Raw genomic sequence first — 16,484 nt, forward strand, 5'->3', positions numbered from 1 at the left:
GTATAATTATAAGTATATTGGACGATTATATACGAATTTTATTTTGTATAAAATGAGAAAGAGAGAATGTGAAAGAGACTTGGGAAAGGAATATACAATTGAATCAAATTGTGTAAAACAAAAAAAGAGAGAATTTATATACAATTTGAATTTGTGTAAAACGAGAAAGAGAGAAAGGCAAAAGAAATTGGGCGGACAGGGGAGTATTTTTATTGTATAATTATAAGTGTATAGAACGAAAATATATGTATTTGCATGTGTATATACAATTTTCTCTCGCTTTATACAAACAGAAACACAATTTATTCATTTCGTTTCGGTTTGTATAAGCGAGAGACGTGAGAGTGGCGAGCGAGATCTGGGAGAGAAGAGAGAGGGGAATGAAAATATATGTATTTATACAATTTTCTCTCGCTTTATACAAACACAAACACATTTTATACATTTGTGTTTATATAAAAAGCGAGAGAGGCGAGCGAAACTGCCACCAAACGAGAGTGGAGAGCGAGATTCCACCAAAGAGAGTGACAACAATAGTTATAGTCTGCTATAAGATACGATTAATTCAAAATATATTTATAACATTTAATTTGAATTAATAATTTGCTATTTTTATCTATAGGTGAGATAATTAATTTAGGAATAATTTGTATATATATTTATATCTAATAAATGTCACGTGTGTGTGTTTGTTATACAGCTCAGTGATGAACGTGTCCAAAACGATAAACGGTCCAATAATTGGACTCTGGTGAGTGGTGACTGTTGCATAAGCCCATGGGCCAGGTGGATTGTGTTATGGAAAGAAAAATAATCATTATAAAAACTTAATTATATCGTTATTGTTTATAGGACAACTTTCACATATAGCAAATAAAAAATTTATATTTGTATGCTATAGCAAAGTTTGCATAATCGCGTTTCATAGCAAACATAAAACTGTATAATTCACTATACATATACAATTGTATAATTCGCTAGCCTAAATTGTATAATTCGCTGGCCTATTTCGCTGCAATTGTATAATTCGCTATCCTATTTCACTGCAATTGTATAATGCACAATTATATAATTCGTTGCCTATTTCGCTGCAATATTTTTATAAAATTTGCTTTGCATACAATTGAATCGAATTAAAATGTATGTATATTGTATAATTATAAGTGTATAGCAAGAAGATACATGTTTTTCTTTCGCTTTATACAAAAACAGAAACACAATATATACACTTCTGTTGTATAAAGTTAAAGAAAATTGTATTTCACTGCAATTGTATAATTCGTTGGCCTTTTACTCTGCAATATTTGTATAAAATTTGCATTTGTCTACAATTGAATTGAAGTAAAATGTTTGTAAATTGTATAATTAAGCATATAACACGAAGATATATGTTTTTTTATGTGTATATACAATTTTCTCTCGCTTTATACAGACAGAAACTGAATTTATACACTTTTGTGTATAAAGCGAGAGAGGCGAGCAGAGGGAGAGTGGCGAGGGAGATTTTTGGGAGAGAGACACCTGACAAACTTTAGTTAACGTTTGCTATGGAGCACAATTAAATCAAACCATAGCTACTCTATTTATTTTAGGTTATTAGTTTGCTATTATATACAATTTTTCCTTGTTTATATATTTACGAACTGTAATTACATTTTAAGATGTCTTATTTGTATAATTTGTGAATTTATATGGTTTGAGACTTTATATAATTTGTGAGCGAGTCTGTATAATTCATGGGTATATTTGAATAATTGAGTTATTTTTGTATAAACTCAAAATAACGAATTTATACAAAAACAAATATCTAACTTTAAACAGTTATACAAGTTATAATAAACAAAATTATATTATATAAAAGTTATACAAATTTAAATTATACAAACATTCAAATTACACAAACTAAAGCACCAACTCGCACATATAGCTAAAAATAGACTTTGTTGGGCTCGCCCTAGGATAAGACTCTAGTAGAACGCCTCGAGACTCAAGTGTGGGGCTTAGCTTTGTAAGACTTACGTCCTAAGCATTCGACTGTATGCCCTAAGCACGCCAGACGCTCGGGGCTCGCCTAACAAATCTTACACAAATTGTTTGTTAAAATCTTTAGTTAACTTTGTTGATCCTCATAATTTTTGAATAAATGAATGATACTTAACATCTTTTAATCAATAGAGATATAACAAGTTGTAGTATCACATCTTTGCTATTTGGTAACACTGTGAATGTGAATATATTACGTAACATTTATTTAAATATGCGTCGCAAAATTTTACTTTTTCACTTATCATTGGTCTTTGTCATTTTGTCATGTCTCAAAATTATCATACTTTATTTAGTTATTTAAAAGTAATTTTATTTTTATTTACGATGAAGTGATGTTTCTATTATAATACTAATAAGTTTTATCAAATTTTTTTTTGGCGAGTAAATTGTCTAGTATGATAAAAAAAAATTAGAATTAATTATTCTTTTATTATAAGAAAGTTTAGATATTAGATTATTTATATTTGTATAATCATGATAGAAGTTATATTTTCTATGAGTTACATTACTCATGTTTGTAATTATTTTAAACTATTGATGTATTTTTATATTTTTTTATTATATTATATTATACTATGTTGTAAATTAAAAATTCAAAGATCCATAGGGCGGGCTTACGGCCCATTTTCAAGGCTTACACCTCGCTCTATATTGAGTAAAACATTCCAGCTCGTATGTAGCTTGGATGCATTAAATACTGACTCAAATATACTAATATGTAACTTGGATACATTAAAGAATAAGAAATTTCGAATTTTTAAAAAAGTAATAGGAGCTAATAAAAGATAAGTGAAATAAAAAAAGGGAAAATTGTGTATAATAGCAAACTAATAACCTACAATAAATGGAGTAGTTAGGGTTTGATTTAATTGTGCTCCATAGCAAACGTTTGTAAAAAATTGTCAGGTGCCTCTCTCCCAAATATCTCGCTCGCCACTCTCCTCTAATCTCTCGCTCACTTCCTGACTTTTTATACAAACACAAGTATATAAAAATTATTTCTAATTGTATAAAGCAGAGAAAATTGTATGAATACATATATTTTTGTTCCCCTCTCTCCCCTCTTACAGATCTCGCTCGTCACTCTCCCAAATCTCGCTCGCCACCCTCGCCTTTCTCACTTATACAAACAGAAGCGAAATGTATAAATTGTGTTTTTGTTTGTATAAAGCGTGAGAAAATTATATATACACATGCAAGTACATATATTTTCGTCCTATACACTTATAATTATACAGTAAAAATACTCCACTGCCCAGTTTCTTTGGCATTTCTCTCTTTTTCGTTTTATACAATTTTCAAATTGTATCTAATTTCTCTCTTTCTCGTTTTATACAATTTGATTCAATTGTATATTCCTTGTCAAGTCTCTTTTGTCTTTCTCTCTTTCTCATTTTATACAAATTCAAATCGTATATTATCATTCTATACACTTATAATAATACAATTTGTTTTATACAGTTTTCTGCCCAAGTGTCTTTCTCTTTCTTGTTTTATACACTTCTTTTTATACAATTTGCTTCAACTGTATATGTATAACGAATTATACAGTTTCTATGTTTGCTATGAGGCGCAATTATACAAACTTTGCTATAGCATACAAATATAAATTTTTTATTTGTTATATGTGAAAGTTACCCAGTAAAAAATATATATTCCTATAATTTGTCCGAAAATAAATAAGGAATTTCTAAAGGTCCTAATCCAAAGTAAGAATCACGTTTTAGAGTTGGCACCCATTAAGTTTTGCGAGTTTCTTTTATTAAGTTAGGTGACTCTTTTGATATTTTTATTAATGAGATTAATTTTATTTTTAAAAAAACGTTTTTAGTTATATATAAATTTCTTTTTTAGAAATTAAATATCTTCTTTTTTATTATTATTACTCGCAAAAGTTAATAATTTTAATTAATTAGGTCCCATTTTCAATTAATCACAATGGACCTAAGGTCACATTTTCTTCATTCAAGACTTGAGAGGTACTTTTGTTTAAATCTCCTCAAGTGTATAACTACCTTTTGAAACCTACAATCAATCATAAATCACATTCGAAACTTCAAACATATTTTCACTTTATTATACTATTTACCTAATAAAAATAATTTTCACCAAGTCAATCGACATAACGGTTGAGAAAATGATTCATTCAAATTTCTTGTTATTAAACTTTTTATTGGGGGTGTGAATAACTAGATTGATCGTATTAAAATTATTCTAATTAAGAAAATTAGACTTTAATTTACACCTAACTTAATTTAAAAAATTAACTTACGAGATAAAAATTATTACACCTAACTTAATTTCAAAAAATAACTTACGAGATAAAAATTATTCAAAATATTTAAGAAAGACTAGATAATAATTCACAATAAATGAAGTTCAAAACTACTACTACAAGTTAACTTCAAATGAGAAAAATTATGAATACATGACTAAAAATGAGAATAAAAAATAGTGAAATATATGTCATAGAAAATTAAAGTGAAATTGGGCCAGCAGCCCATTTTTTATTAGTGCTCGGAATCAATTAAAAAAAATTATAAACTTTGGCTGCATCTCTTTCAACTTTGTCGAAATTTTGTGTCATTTGTTGGCCAAAAAATGTAATAATGTTATCTCAACGTTCATACAATATATTTTTTTCTTAAAAATTGCATATCCAATTTGATATTATCTGGAGTTCTTTGCGTCGATTTTCTTTTTTTAAAAAAAAAAATAAATTGGTGAATTTCTACTCAACATGTTACGATGAACATTAGAATACGTAGTCAAATCATAACAGATTGATAGAATTTATTTTGAAAAAATTACGAGCAATTCGCCCGGTGTTGTTCACAAAAATTCCAACAAAACACTAAAACGTGTTGCTAAGACAAGTCTTGATCAGTATCACATGAGAAATCCTGGGAATCACCAAGATTTTGCTTAAGAATAACCATGACTTACCCTAAGTTTTATAGGAATGTGTTTTCAATTTCTGATGTAAAAACTATTTTTCCAATATATTTTTAACAAGGTCAATATTTTAAAAGTTACGAATATATTGTTCAGCTAAATAATTTATCAACACGATCAAAACTATCGGAACAAGCAAATTTCCCTTTAGCCACTCGCGCATGGGCATCAAAAAGGAACTATATTCTATATACATTCATATTTAATATAGGATATAATACATATATTGAACCCTAAACTTGACTTCAAATTTTAACTTTGACCTCCAACTTTTATCATGCACAAACAAACACTTTAACTATCCAACTTTTAAACATGAGTTCTGCTTGAAAAAATACACGCAGGACACCACGTTGAACAAAAAATGACATATAAAATATGTGTGTCTATATATTAACTTGAAAGACATAAATATATTTCAAAACTAAATTAAATAGTATATTTATATATTATACCTTAATATGAAGCATATACAATCTATATATACGAGACGTAAGTTTAAAATTTAAATGGAGACATAGTTAAGGAGTTCAAATCTAAATGGGCAATATGGCTACTGCTTAGGTATTAGCCAACCCCATTGCCTAGTAATTCAATTCACCTCTCCCTAATTCCATGTCCTTCCCTACTATATATCTAGTTTTGGGAATTCCGTACAATAATATGCTGCAAAACGCAATTCAACGAAAATAATTTTTAGCGATAATAAATATACATATCAATAAAAAGTGTTAAAGTTTTTATCAGAATTATGTTAAGTGTCATCAGATTCAATGTCAGTAAAGTCTTTAGAAACACATATAAAGAATGCTAATTATCGTTAAAAATATATATTTAACGACGATTGTTAATTAATTATCGCTAAAAATTATTTTTAATATAGCGACGTTTATAAATTATAATAATTTATTGCAAAGGTTTAGAATTTTAACTTAAGGGAATAGGTAAATAGACATCGTGTTGCAATAATTAGGAGAATGAATTTCAAGAGATTTGATTTTATACTTTTTTTTCTTTTCGAAGCAGATTAAGAGGAAGTAACATAACAGATCGATAAACAAAATACATGAGAAGATATGACGTTATACTATTAAATTGATTTAAGAGATGACAAAAACCATCTAATGAAATTATTAAGCTAGCGTTTGTTCATGGATTTTCAAATATTTTTGATAAATATTATTCGAGTGAAAATTTCGGTGAAATTTGACCATGTGTTTGGCCATAGTATTTGGGAAAGATATTTCACCTTTTTAGAAATATATGATTTATACCCATAAGTTTTAAAAACTATCAAAACTAACTATAACTTGTATTACAAATCAATTGGATGTTCGTTGAAATAATAACAAATAGTGTCCACGATACTAGAGCAATGTGATAGTTTGGAGTGAGTGCAACGAGTATCATTCCATAAATCGTGAGCCAATTTTTAATCAACAACCATATCATCATTTGATATTCACTGAATATTTCATCACTATTTTGGTGTTTACGTAAAAAATACAAAACAAACAACTAATATAAAGAATGTTTTGTAAAAGATAAAAGTTTTGAGATAAAATTATAATTTTCAAAATATCCCAAATAATGAGATTTGATCCAAATACTATACTTATCAAAAATATTTGCCGAATAATGATAAATTATATAAACATATATTATTTGCCAATTTTTTTTCTAAATATTATTTAAAAATCTATGACCAACACCCTAAATGCTACAATATTTATATGAATTTAATTAATGACAATAAAGAGAAAGAAAGAAACAAAGACAATAAAAAGGTTCTTTTTTTATACTACTAATAACTAATATCATGTCATCTCATTAACCACCCGTTCAATACTATAATCACTTGAACTCACAAGTCAAATTTCTTTTGAAGAGTATTAAAGGGCTATTAAATACAAGTATTATTATGCTGTACCTTTTAAGACAACAAAAAAAGAATATTTTGCAACAAGAAGCTAGAATAGAAGAAACAAAATATATAAAGGAGGGCACAAGTGCTGGACCAGTGGGGAACTGCCAGTGTTACTCAATTATTTAAGAGTATAATATTAAAGTGTGATGCATACACTGCTGAGAAATTAGTTATATACCGTGAAATGACCGAGATCCCTCGAAATTTAAGTCTGAATATATATATATATATGTTTTAGTTATGAACCTTTTATAATTTTCTTACATTAGACTTATTCGTTATGAATTTAGATTAATATAATCGATAAATTTTGTATATCGAATACTTCAATGACAAAATTTGACATGCTATATCCATGAATAATATATTCACCATGCCCTTATTGCTTTCTACTACATGTTTCAATTATGAAACATTATCCTACAAAAGCATCCAACTTTTGTGAGGCTGTTAGGTAAGAAAATGCAGTTAGGCTTATGGTCCCCTCTCCAATTTTTTGGTTATGTCCGAGTCAGATAGGTTCGAGGGGTTCAAAATTAACTGTTAATATATGGTTAGTTTTTTTTTTTATGTATATAAATAGATGTTGAACCACGCATTTTCATATTTTGGATGACTTTACTGAAAATAGTGACTCTGCTACGACTTATATATATCTACGTATCAAAAAAGAAAATGTCTTTCACTTCATTACTATAGGTGTTAAATTAACATAGTATGCCTTAATTAGTCCACATAAATGTTATTAAGATAATTTTAAAAAATCCACATCCCAACTGTAATCTCCCACCTGTTTCCTAACCATTTTTGTGCTCTTATTTAATTTTTCATATGTTGTGGCATATGCCCTATGGCTATTTCTTCTGTTTGTTCCAACTAAGTGTTCACAAATTTCAATTATCCTTGTGTGCCAATTAATTGCATAAAACAAATTAAGGAGCTTCTTTTTGTATATTGCGATAATTAAGGGTAATATGATAAATTTATCATTCTATTTATTGATTTTTAAGAGGTATGTCAAGTTCAATGGCGTAGTAATCTATCACTCAGATCGGTCAGCTGAACACACTTTGTAATTTTTTTATATGTATGTATATATATATATATATATATATATATATATATATATATATATATATATATATAAATTATTATACAAAGTATATAGGTTATAAATTATTTTTCATCCATATATATGTTAAATCTTGAACACTATAACTAAATTTTAAACTAACTTTCTGATTTTTCCACTGACCAAGTTAAAAATGAACAAAGATGGATATATTGATTGGATACATCACTATACGCGATGTATCGGAACGTAATACATCACTTTACTCGATGTATCCGTTGGATACATCACTATACCTGATGTGTCGAGACGTATGCGATATATCGTGATGTATTCGAAATAAAAACGTGATGTATCGAAATATTGAGTGATGTATCCGAAACAGAGAAGCTATGTATAGAAATGTTGAGTAACGCATCCGACCAGAAATTGGCATGCTATGTATCGAGACATTTTGGAATGCATCCAAATTCCATCAAATTTAAGGAATTTTTGTAATTAAAAAATAGAGATATGATGTAATTAGCTCTTATCACTATGAGATTTGTGTAAAATTTTTTTATTTAGAAGAATGTTCATAAGAAAAACATGAACAACGAATACTAAATGAAGGGAAAGTAGATGAGAGGGAATTGTTCGGATGATAACGCTCTTTACTTTCCACCAAAATATATTTATAAGCCGGTTGGACCTTAGGGGTATTTGGCAATAGAGTTTAGGGGTTCTATATCTAAAATATATATAAATATCAAAGTAGATGGAATAATATTATACATGTATTCTCTGAAGTTGGAATCTTAAAAATAAGAACAAAAGGAAATACAAGTAGATAACAAAAGGCTGCAGGATCCAATAAGAGGAGCTTTTTTTTTTTGTCTTCATTCCCAAATTAGTCTTATATTCTTTTAAAGCAATAAATTATAACATGGAGAAACAGAATGAGGAAGTTGAAAATGGAAATGATACTTTGTTGAGAAAAACAGATGCAGCTTTATTTGCCTGGCCATGGAACAACTTGGGAAATTACAAGGCATGGACTTCATATTAACTACTTGTATATAAATTTGTTTATCAATCTTGATTTGTATTGGATTTATGATTTTCATATGTGTTGTGCAGTATTTGTTATATGGACCATTTCTTGCAAAATTTATACATTCCATGTATTGGAAAGAGAGCATGGAGGATATTTGGTGTTTGCATATTCTTGTATTGTGTTCTCTTAGAGGCCTTGTTCATCAGCTATGGAGCACTTTTAGTAATATGTTGTATCTGAATAGCACGCGAAGGGTGTCTTATGAAGGGATAGATTATGATCAGATTGACAATGAATGGGATTGGTATGTATGAGTTCTTGTTATTTCACACTTTATGTGTATTTCACTAATGTTGTGTGTGTTTTGTTTGTGATTGGATTTCAACAGGGATAACTTCCTTATCCTTCAAGCGGTTGTGGGATCGTTCGTCTACTTGAACTTCCCTTCACTGGCTAATCTTCCTGTTTGGGATGTAAGAGGGCTTATTTCTTGTCTCATACTTCATATTGGTATCTCAGAGCCACTGTTCTATTGGATGCACAGATTATTGCACTCCTCTTATCTCTTTCCGTTATATCACTGGCATCACCACGAGTCCAAAATCACACACCCCTTTACTGGTAAAGTAACTACTTCCTCTGTTCCAATTTATGTGTCATACTAAAAGGTCCGTACTGTCACATAAAATGGGACGGAGGGACATCTTTTAGCAGTCTTATCTGATACTGGTTGCTTGCTGGAGAGTTTGGCTAACCTTTTTCTTTTTTGTTGTTGTTGTGCAGCTGGGCATGGAACATTTCTGGAACATCTTTTGCTGTGTGTAGTTATAGGAATTCCAACCTTAGGCACTGCATTTATTGGTTACGGATCAATAAGCGTTATGTACAGCTATATTCTGGCATTTGATTTCTTAAGATGTATGGGACACAGCAATGTTGAAATCATTCCTCATAGTCTCTACCAGCGCGTTCCACTACTTAGATATGTTATTTACTGCCCGACGTGAGTTCTATTTAACTCTCTTTGTTTGATGCAGCATCTGATATCTGTTATCTTCAACATCTAGATTAACAAATCACATCTTCTTCTGTTTCTTTTCAAATGAACTTTTCTTCACAATCCTGTTCTTGCAGATACCACAGTCTACACCATCAGGAAATGAAGACAAATTTCTGTCTCTTCATGCCTCTATATGATATGTTGGGAAATACTTTAAATACTGCGTCGTGGAGCCTTCACAAAGAAATAAGTTCAAGGACAAGTGAGTTTGAGTTGTTTATTCTTCCTACCTCCTTGGGGGAGAGGGTCTATTATTATCTTCCTTCAAAATAATAATCCTTTTATCAAGTCATTTTTTTTTTTTTGCATTCTCTGGCTTTAGTTTGCCATTATATCTATATTTTCTGAAAGTGGAACCCATTCATGAAGGTACAGATGAAAGAGCACCAGATTTTGTGTTTCTTGCACATATTGTTGATATTATGTCATCAATGCATGCCCCGCTTTTGTTCCGGTCATTCAGCTCAGTGCCTTTCTCCACAAGGCTGTTCTTGTTACCGATGTGGCCTTTTGCCTTTGTGGTGGTGCTTACTATGTGGCTGAAGTCTAAGACTTTTTTGTTCAGTTTTTACAACATAAGAGGAAGACTCAACCAAACTTGGATTGTGCCCAGGGCTGGTTTTCAGGTAATATGAGGGGTTTCTCCTAACTACTGTTTAATTTCTGGTGTTTTTTCTGATTTTTGAAATTCTATAGAAGAGCATCAAGGTCCTGCAGTCTTGAAATAATTTGTTCATGATTTAAGGATTGAAAATAATTTACTTGCTCTCTCAATTTTCCCAACACATCTCGCTGTTTGGTTCATTTCCATTCTGTTTCTGGCGTCTAATACATATATTGTGTTGCAGTATTTCTTGCCCTTTGCTGCAGAAGGCATAAATAAGCTCATTGAAGAAGCTATTCTTAGGGCTGATAGAATTGGTGTCAAGGTTATCAGCCTTGCTGCATTAAATAAGGCCAGTCTCATTTTCTTATTCTGTTTCTATTTTCTTGTTTCTGTAATGTTTAATGATTTCAGAGTCCTCAAAGTCTTTGCTGACTACTTTAGTACAACGAACATCTACATGAAAACATTGTATTATGTGTTTCTTGCTAGTATATAAGCCTTCCCGATAGTGGTTTTAGACAGGAAAAACCTTCAAAGTTAAGGATTGGGATATAGTCAACACAGAACTGGAACAGCTTAACTACACTTGTTAGTAGATCATGTATTGCTTGGATCTTCCCATGTCTTTTTCAGACTCGAGGGGAGTAATGGTTTAGATATAAAGTAATTGTTCATGTTGTTTATAAAAGAAACTTACTGCAGAATGAAAGTTTAAATGGTGGTGGAACACTCTTTGTCAACAAGCATCCGAATCTCAGAGTCCGAGTAGTCCATGGAAACACCTTGACAGCAGCAGTGATCTTGAATGAGATTCCTCGAGATGTAAATGAGGTCTTCTTAACAGGTGCTACTTCTAAGCTTGGAAGGGCCATTGCACTCTACCTTGCTCGTCGAAGAGTCAGAGTTCTGGTAAGATTACTCTTTCTGAAGTAAATCTGTAAATGCATGGCATATAAGAGTGTGTGTTTGTATCTTCTACTAGTTGTTCTGAAGAGGAATAAGACCCTTCTTCCTTTTAGTTGTATCTTCTATAATTAGCTTTATAATCCTCCATTATAACAAGGGTACTTTTCTAATGCAGATGCTCACTAAGTCCACTGAGAGATTCATGAAAATTCAAAGAGAAGCTACTGTTGAGTGCCAGAAGTATCTGGTTCAAGTGACAAATTGCAAAGAAGCTAAACAGTGTAAGGTAATGTTTCAAGTATATATTCCATAAAGTGGATAACTGAGGTCTTTCAGTTCAGCAAAGTTAGTTTTGTGGTGTTTTCAAATGACAGACTTGGATTATTGGCAAATGGTCGACCCCTAGAGAGCAGAGCTGGGCTCCATCAGGAACTCACTTTTATCAGTTTGTCGTTCCTCCTATCATTCCCTTTCGCAGAGACTGTACCTATGGCAAGTTAGCAGCAATGAGACTTCCAAAAGATGTCACTGGTTTAGGAACTTGTGAGGTATGACTCAAATCATATTTGTTGCATATTCTTGATCAGGGTTCAAGCTGTCCAAACAGCCTCTCACAGAAATGTAAGATAAACTGCATGCAGTCCGGCCTTTAACTTTCTGCACTATGCTGCCCTTTTATGCTAAGGAAACAATAGAAACAGTAAGACAACAAGATAAACTTAACATTTCAGGGTGTGAAATCCAAACTTCGGCTGATGGTGTTGTGTTGGTGAAACCAAATTCCAGAGTCTCTTTCCTTTTGTTAGTGGCATCAGTTTTATGACAGTACTGTTTCATGTTTTGTATAAATTCTCACTGTGCTTCTGTGTTGCACCAGTATACAATGGGAAGAGGCATAGTTCATGCTTGTCACGCGGGTGGGCTAGTTCATCTTCTTGAAGGTTGGACACACCATGAGGTTGGAGCTATCGATGTTGATCAGATTGATGTTGTGTGGGAGGCTGCATTAAAACATGGTTTGAAACCTTTGTATAATTCATCATAGTGATACCATTTGTCTCATATTCATCAAGAAAACACCTTCATGACCTAAAAGGTTTGGAGTTGTAGCGAAGTCCGTAGAAGCCTTCCAAAGATTGTTTAACAAGTCAACACTGCATTACATGTAGAATCTATTTGTAATCAAACAATAGTGTAAGCCTAATAAAGGAAATAAGCCATATATCATTGTACTTCCCCCAAAAATGTACTGTTAATGTAAGTGTTTTATATTTAGTTTTCTGGGGAATTCTTGTATTTCTCTGTGAATATAGATATGTTTTTCTGTAATGTATCGAGCTTTTACTAAACGAAGATATCAGACAAATAATCTTGCTGTTGGGAATTGATGCACAGCCAAGACAGGCACTACTTGCTTGAACTATATAGCTGTATATGTTGCATATTTACTTTAAACATGGTGCTTCTTCTGGTTTTGGATGATAATACAACCATGTATTCATCTCAGTAAATCTAAAGATATGATATGGACATGTTACATAATCAATCTATAGCAAGATTTGAGTTAAAGAAAAGGATAACGAAAATATATTCACCAAGATGATATTGAGAATTGGAGAAGTGTTCCTCTGCAGGGTTTTCGAGAAGCCCCTTTAGTATATCGAACTTTGCCAAGAAGATATCACGAAGTCTTATTGTTCGGGATAGATCAGCAACCAAGACATGTAGCATACATTGTACAAATATCTTAATACACTTCTTTAAAAAGGGAAGTCTCAACTGCCTGGCCAATTGCTACTCAATCTGCACAACCATCACAGTGGTGATACAAAGTTATATATATGATAAGTCAAATACTATTACACATTTGGAATTGGTTTCCTGGACTTCACCATCCATCCAAGCATAAAAAACACAACACATACAGGAAAGAGGGGTCGGCGAGAAGTTTTTAGGAGCTGAGTTCAAGAAATCTTTGTGCCATGGGATGTTTAGATTCAAAGAGTTGATCAGGCTTTAAAATTTCTACAATCTCTCCATTGACAAGCAGGCATACTATGTCAGCTATTCTCTTTATTTGTTTGATGCTATGTGAAACCATCACAATGGTCATATTCTGCTCCCTCTTCAGTTTTACAAGAACATCCTCAATATTCTGAGTTGATATTGGATCCAGTGCACTTGTTGGCTCATCCAGCAGCAGAACCTTACAGAGGATTGGAACATAAGGTCAGAATTTAGCATCAATCAAGTGAAGTTTCTTTTGCCAAAACTAGTTAAATCGTTGGTAAATTTAAAATTACCTCTGGTTCATTTGCCAAGGTCCTAGCAAGTGCAACTCTCTGTGCTTGACCAACAGAGAGTTCCCCACCAGACTTGTTGAAGAAAGATGAGTCCAGGTCAGCTAGAGTCAGCAACTTGTATACCTCATTATCACTTAGTTTTTTTCCTTTTAACTGTGGCCCATATCGTACATTATCTGCAACAGTACCTGAACAATTTTTCACAAAAATAACTCATTCAAGCATCAGTCACTACAACTTGAAAAAATGAAATGTATGTTGAAAAAAGACTTCTTTTTAATGACAGAGAAATCCACGACACTCGGTGGCTAATGGCCTGCTCCCTACCCTTCTTCACTGAAATACTGAGTTTGTTCATTGCAGAAGTTTGAACCTATGACTTGTGCCTAACCCCCAAAAGACGGATCCCAGATCCCGAAATTTGAATTTTATGCGTTCTAGATTCTAAAAAAGACAGCATACTAAGTCAAATAAACTATTGAAACATATTAAGTAGATTTCTTAACACAAATACAAGATTCTGCCAAACAGTAGCTAGAACTCTAATTCCACCCCAACTAACCCCTACATTGAGAGTTTGTGCTTTTACCACAAAACAAAAGCCTTGTGGCACAAAGAACTTACTAATTAAAGTGGAAGCCAAAAACATGCCAGTCCATTAGATTAAGCATCACAAGGCAACAAACAACAACAATATACCAAGTGTAATCACACAAAGTGTATGCATACCTCCCCTTGCTGATGGGATATAGAGATTGTTTGCAATAAACCCTCTACTCGAGTATAGAAAGATCTAACATCAAACATCTGATAAAACAAAATACAAAAACAAAAGCATGAATCTGTCTACAATAGTTGCATACCTTCAAAGAGAACAGGAAGCTGAAACAGCATCCCAATCTTACGGCGGAGAGCAAGCACATCCAGATCACATATATCATGACCATCCAAAAACACAGAGTTGGAAGATGGTTCCCACAATCGATTTAGTGATCTCAAGAAAGTTGATTTCCCACTACCGCTTGGGCCTATAACACCCATGATTATACCTTTAGGTATGTCAACGCTCACATTGTTCAATATAGAAACACCCTTTTCAGACACCTTTGTAAGACCCCTAACCTGAATCTTGATTTCTGGATTCTCTTCAAATCCATTTTCATTCCAGTTCGATCCCAAAAGATGCTCTCTTGCTCCTATAAATTAAACCAATCACAAACAATTTCAAGAAAAAAACTTTCTTTGTCCTATAATCAAACTAACCCCAAACAAATTTCAAGAATCCCTTTTGTGATTTCAAGAAAAAAACTTTCTTTTCTCCTATATAATCAAACCAACCCCAAACAAATTTCAAGAATTGCTTGTGGAATTTCAAGAAAAATGCTTTCTTTCTCCAATAAATCACAACGACATCAAACAAATTTAAAGAATTGCTTTTGTAATTTCAAGAAACATGTTTTTGTAATAACCTGGTAAAATTTCCATAGTACGAAATGTCTAGCCAACTCCTTCACCAGCAGCAGACAGAGTAGAGGGACAAAAACAAAAGGGGCTATGTTGTAATGAAGAATTATATTGGAGAAAAGAATCAACCTTCCCCACTTCCCAACAAGAACTAGAACAAATTCTTGTCACCAGTAACTTTCATAAGTAATTGTGATGTTTTTGTCAGAGAGTGCACAAACTCCTTCAAAATCTCAAAATAAAGAATGTTTTTTTAAGGTAGTAATACAATGTCTTCTGTAAAGCCCTGGGGATATGACTTATCTGAGGGAGGAAAAGACTTCTTCTGCAATTTGTTGTCACTTTTAAAAAGTATTAACAACTTGGCCATTAGTTATATTATATATATAGTTTATATGTCAGAATCACATAAAATTGATTCCGCGATTTTTGTCTATAGACCTAATGTAGTTAAGATTCCAAAATCATGATGATGCAGAAGTAAATGTTGGGCTAATAGAAGAGTAAGTAGTTAAATGAGATGAGTATGTAATGCCTTCTTCTAACTTCTTTTATTGTAATTCCAAATATATATTTTTTATAATTATAAATAATTTAACTTTTAAACTTTTTTTTTTTTTACCTTTAATCAGGTTTAATATAATAGTTAATATCAGTAAAGTGAAAGTTCAGATAGTTAACTACTAACTGAACTATTAAAATTGCTCATTATAGTCTAGGTATCAACTTCCTATAACTTTTTAAATTTTTTTTTTTTTGAAATATTCAATATACACCTTAACGTTCATTTGTATTTTGATTTTTTGAACTCTTTTAAATAAAAGTTATAAATTATTATAGAGCGAGCGAGATCATACAAACGAAATTGATTGTACACCTAATAGACAAAAGAGACAAAGAAAAAGGGAGAGATATATAATTTAGAAGAATCCATAAATACATTTTGGTACTAGGTGCTCAAGGAGGGGAAGTTGACATATACAACAAACAACCTAGAATCATGTTTCTCTTCCAACTCAGAATGTCAAATTGACTTTTCCTTATTTGTCAAACTATCTGCTCTTTGTTATTTCATCAAATTCTGTTCCATTTTCCCCTTTTATACAAA

At 31.6% G+C, this 16,484-nt stretch overlaps 2 protein-coding genes across 3 annotated transcripts; one reads left to right on the forward strand and one right to left on the reverse strand.

Moving 5' to 3' along the window:
- The first annotated feature begins 8,431 nt into the window (after positions 1–8,431).
- Positions 8,432–12,993, forward strand: LOC101251368 (very-long-chain aldehyde decarbonylase CER3). 2 transcript variants are annotated; one of them, XM_004235827.5, is made up of 11 exons: positions 8,432–9,030; positions 9,120–9,340; positions 9,425–9,657; positions 9,820–10,039; positions 10,171–10,298; positions 10,466–10,722; positions 10,945–11,052; positions 11,406–11,612; positions 11,785–11,895; positions 11,984–12,157; positions 12,487–12,993. In XM_004235827.5, the coding sequence occupies exons 1-11, from the start codon at positions 8,926–8,928 to the stop codon at positions 12,652–12,654; spliced, it is 1,932 nt and encodes a 643-aa protein (XP_004235875.1). In that variant the 5' UTR covers positions 8,432–8,925; the 3' UTR covers positions 12,655–12,993. The 2 variants fall into 2 exon arrangements, with proteins under 2 accessions (XP_004235875.1, XP_010318688.1); XM_010320386.4 differs by having other exon boundaries at positions 10,472–10,722.
- Positions 12,994–13,309: 316 nt separating this feature from the next.
- Positions 13,310–15,662, reverse strand: ABCI4 (ABC transporter I family member 4). The gene is made up of 4 exons (NM_001366612.1): positions 15,382–15,662; positions 14,776–15,108; positions 13,913–14,100; positions 13,310–13,815 (listed from the first exon to the last, which is right to left on the reverse strand). Exons 1-4 carry the CDS (start codon positions 15,395–15,397, stop codon positions 13,561–13,563), a joined length of 792 nt encoding a protein of 263 aa, NP_001353541.1. The 5' UTR covers positions 15,398–15,662; the 3' UTR covers positions 13,310–13,560.
- Between the last annotated feature and the right edge of the window lie 822 nt (positions 15,663–16,484).

The sequence above is a fragment of the Solanum lycopersicum genome, chromosome 3 (assembly GCF_036512215.1).
Source record: "Solanum lycopersicum chromosome 3, SLM_r2.1".
NCBI classification, from domain to species: domain Eukaryota; kingdom Viridiplantae; phylum Streptophyta; class Magnoliopsida; order Solanales; family Solanaceae; genus Solanum; species Solanum lycopersicum.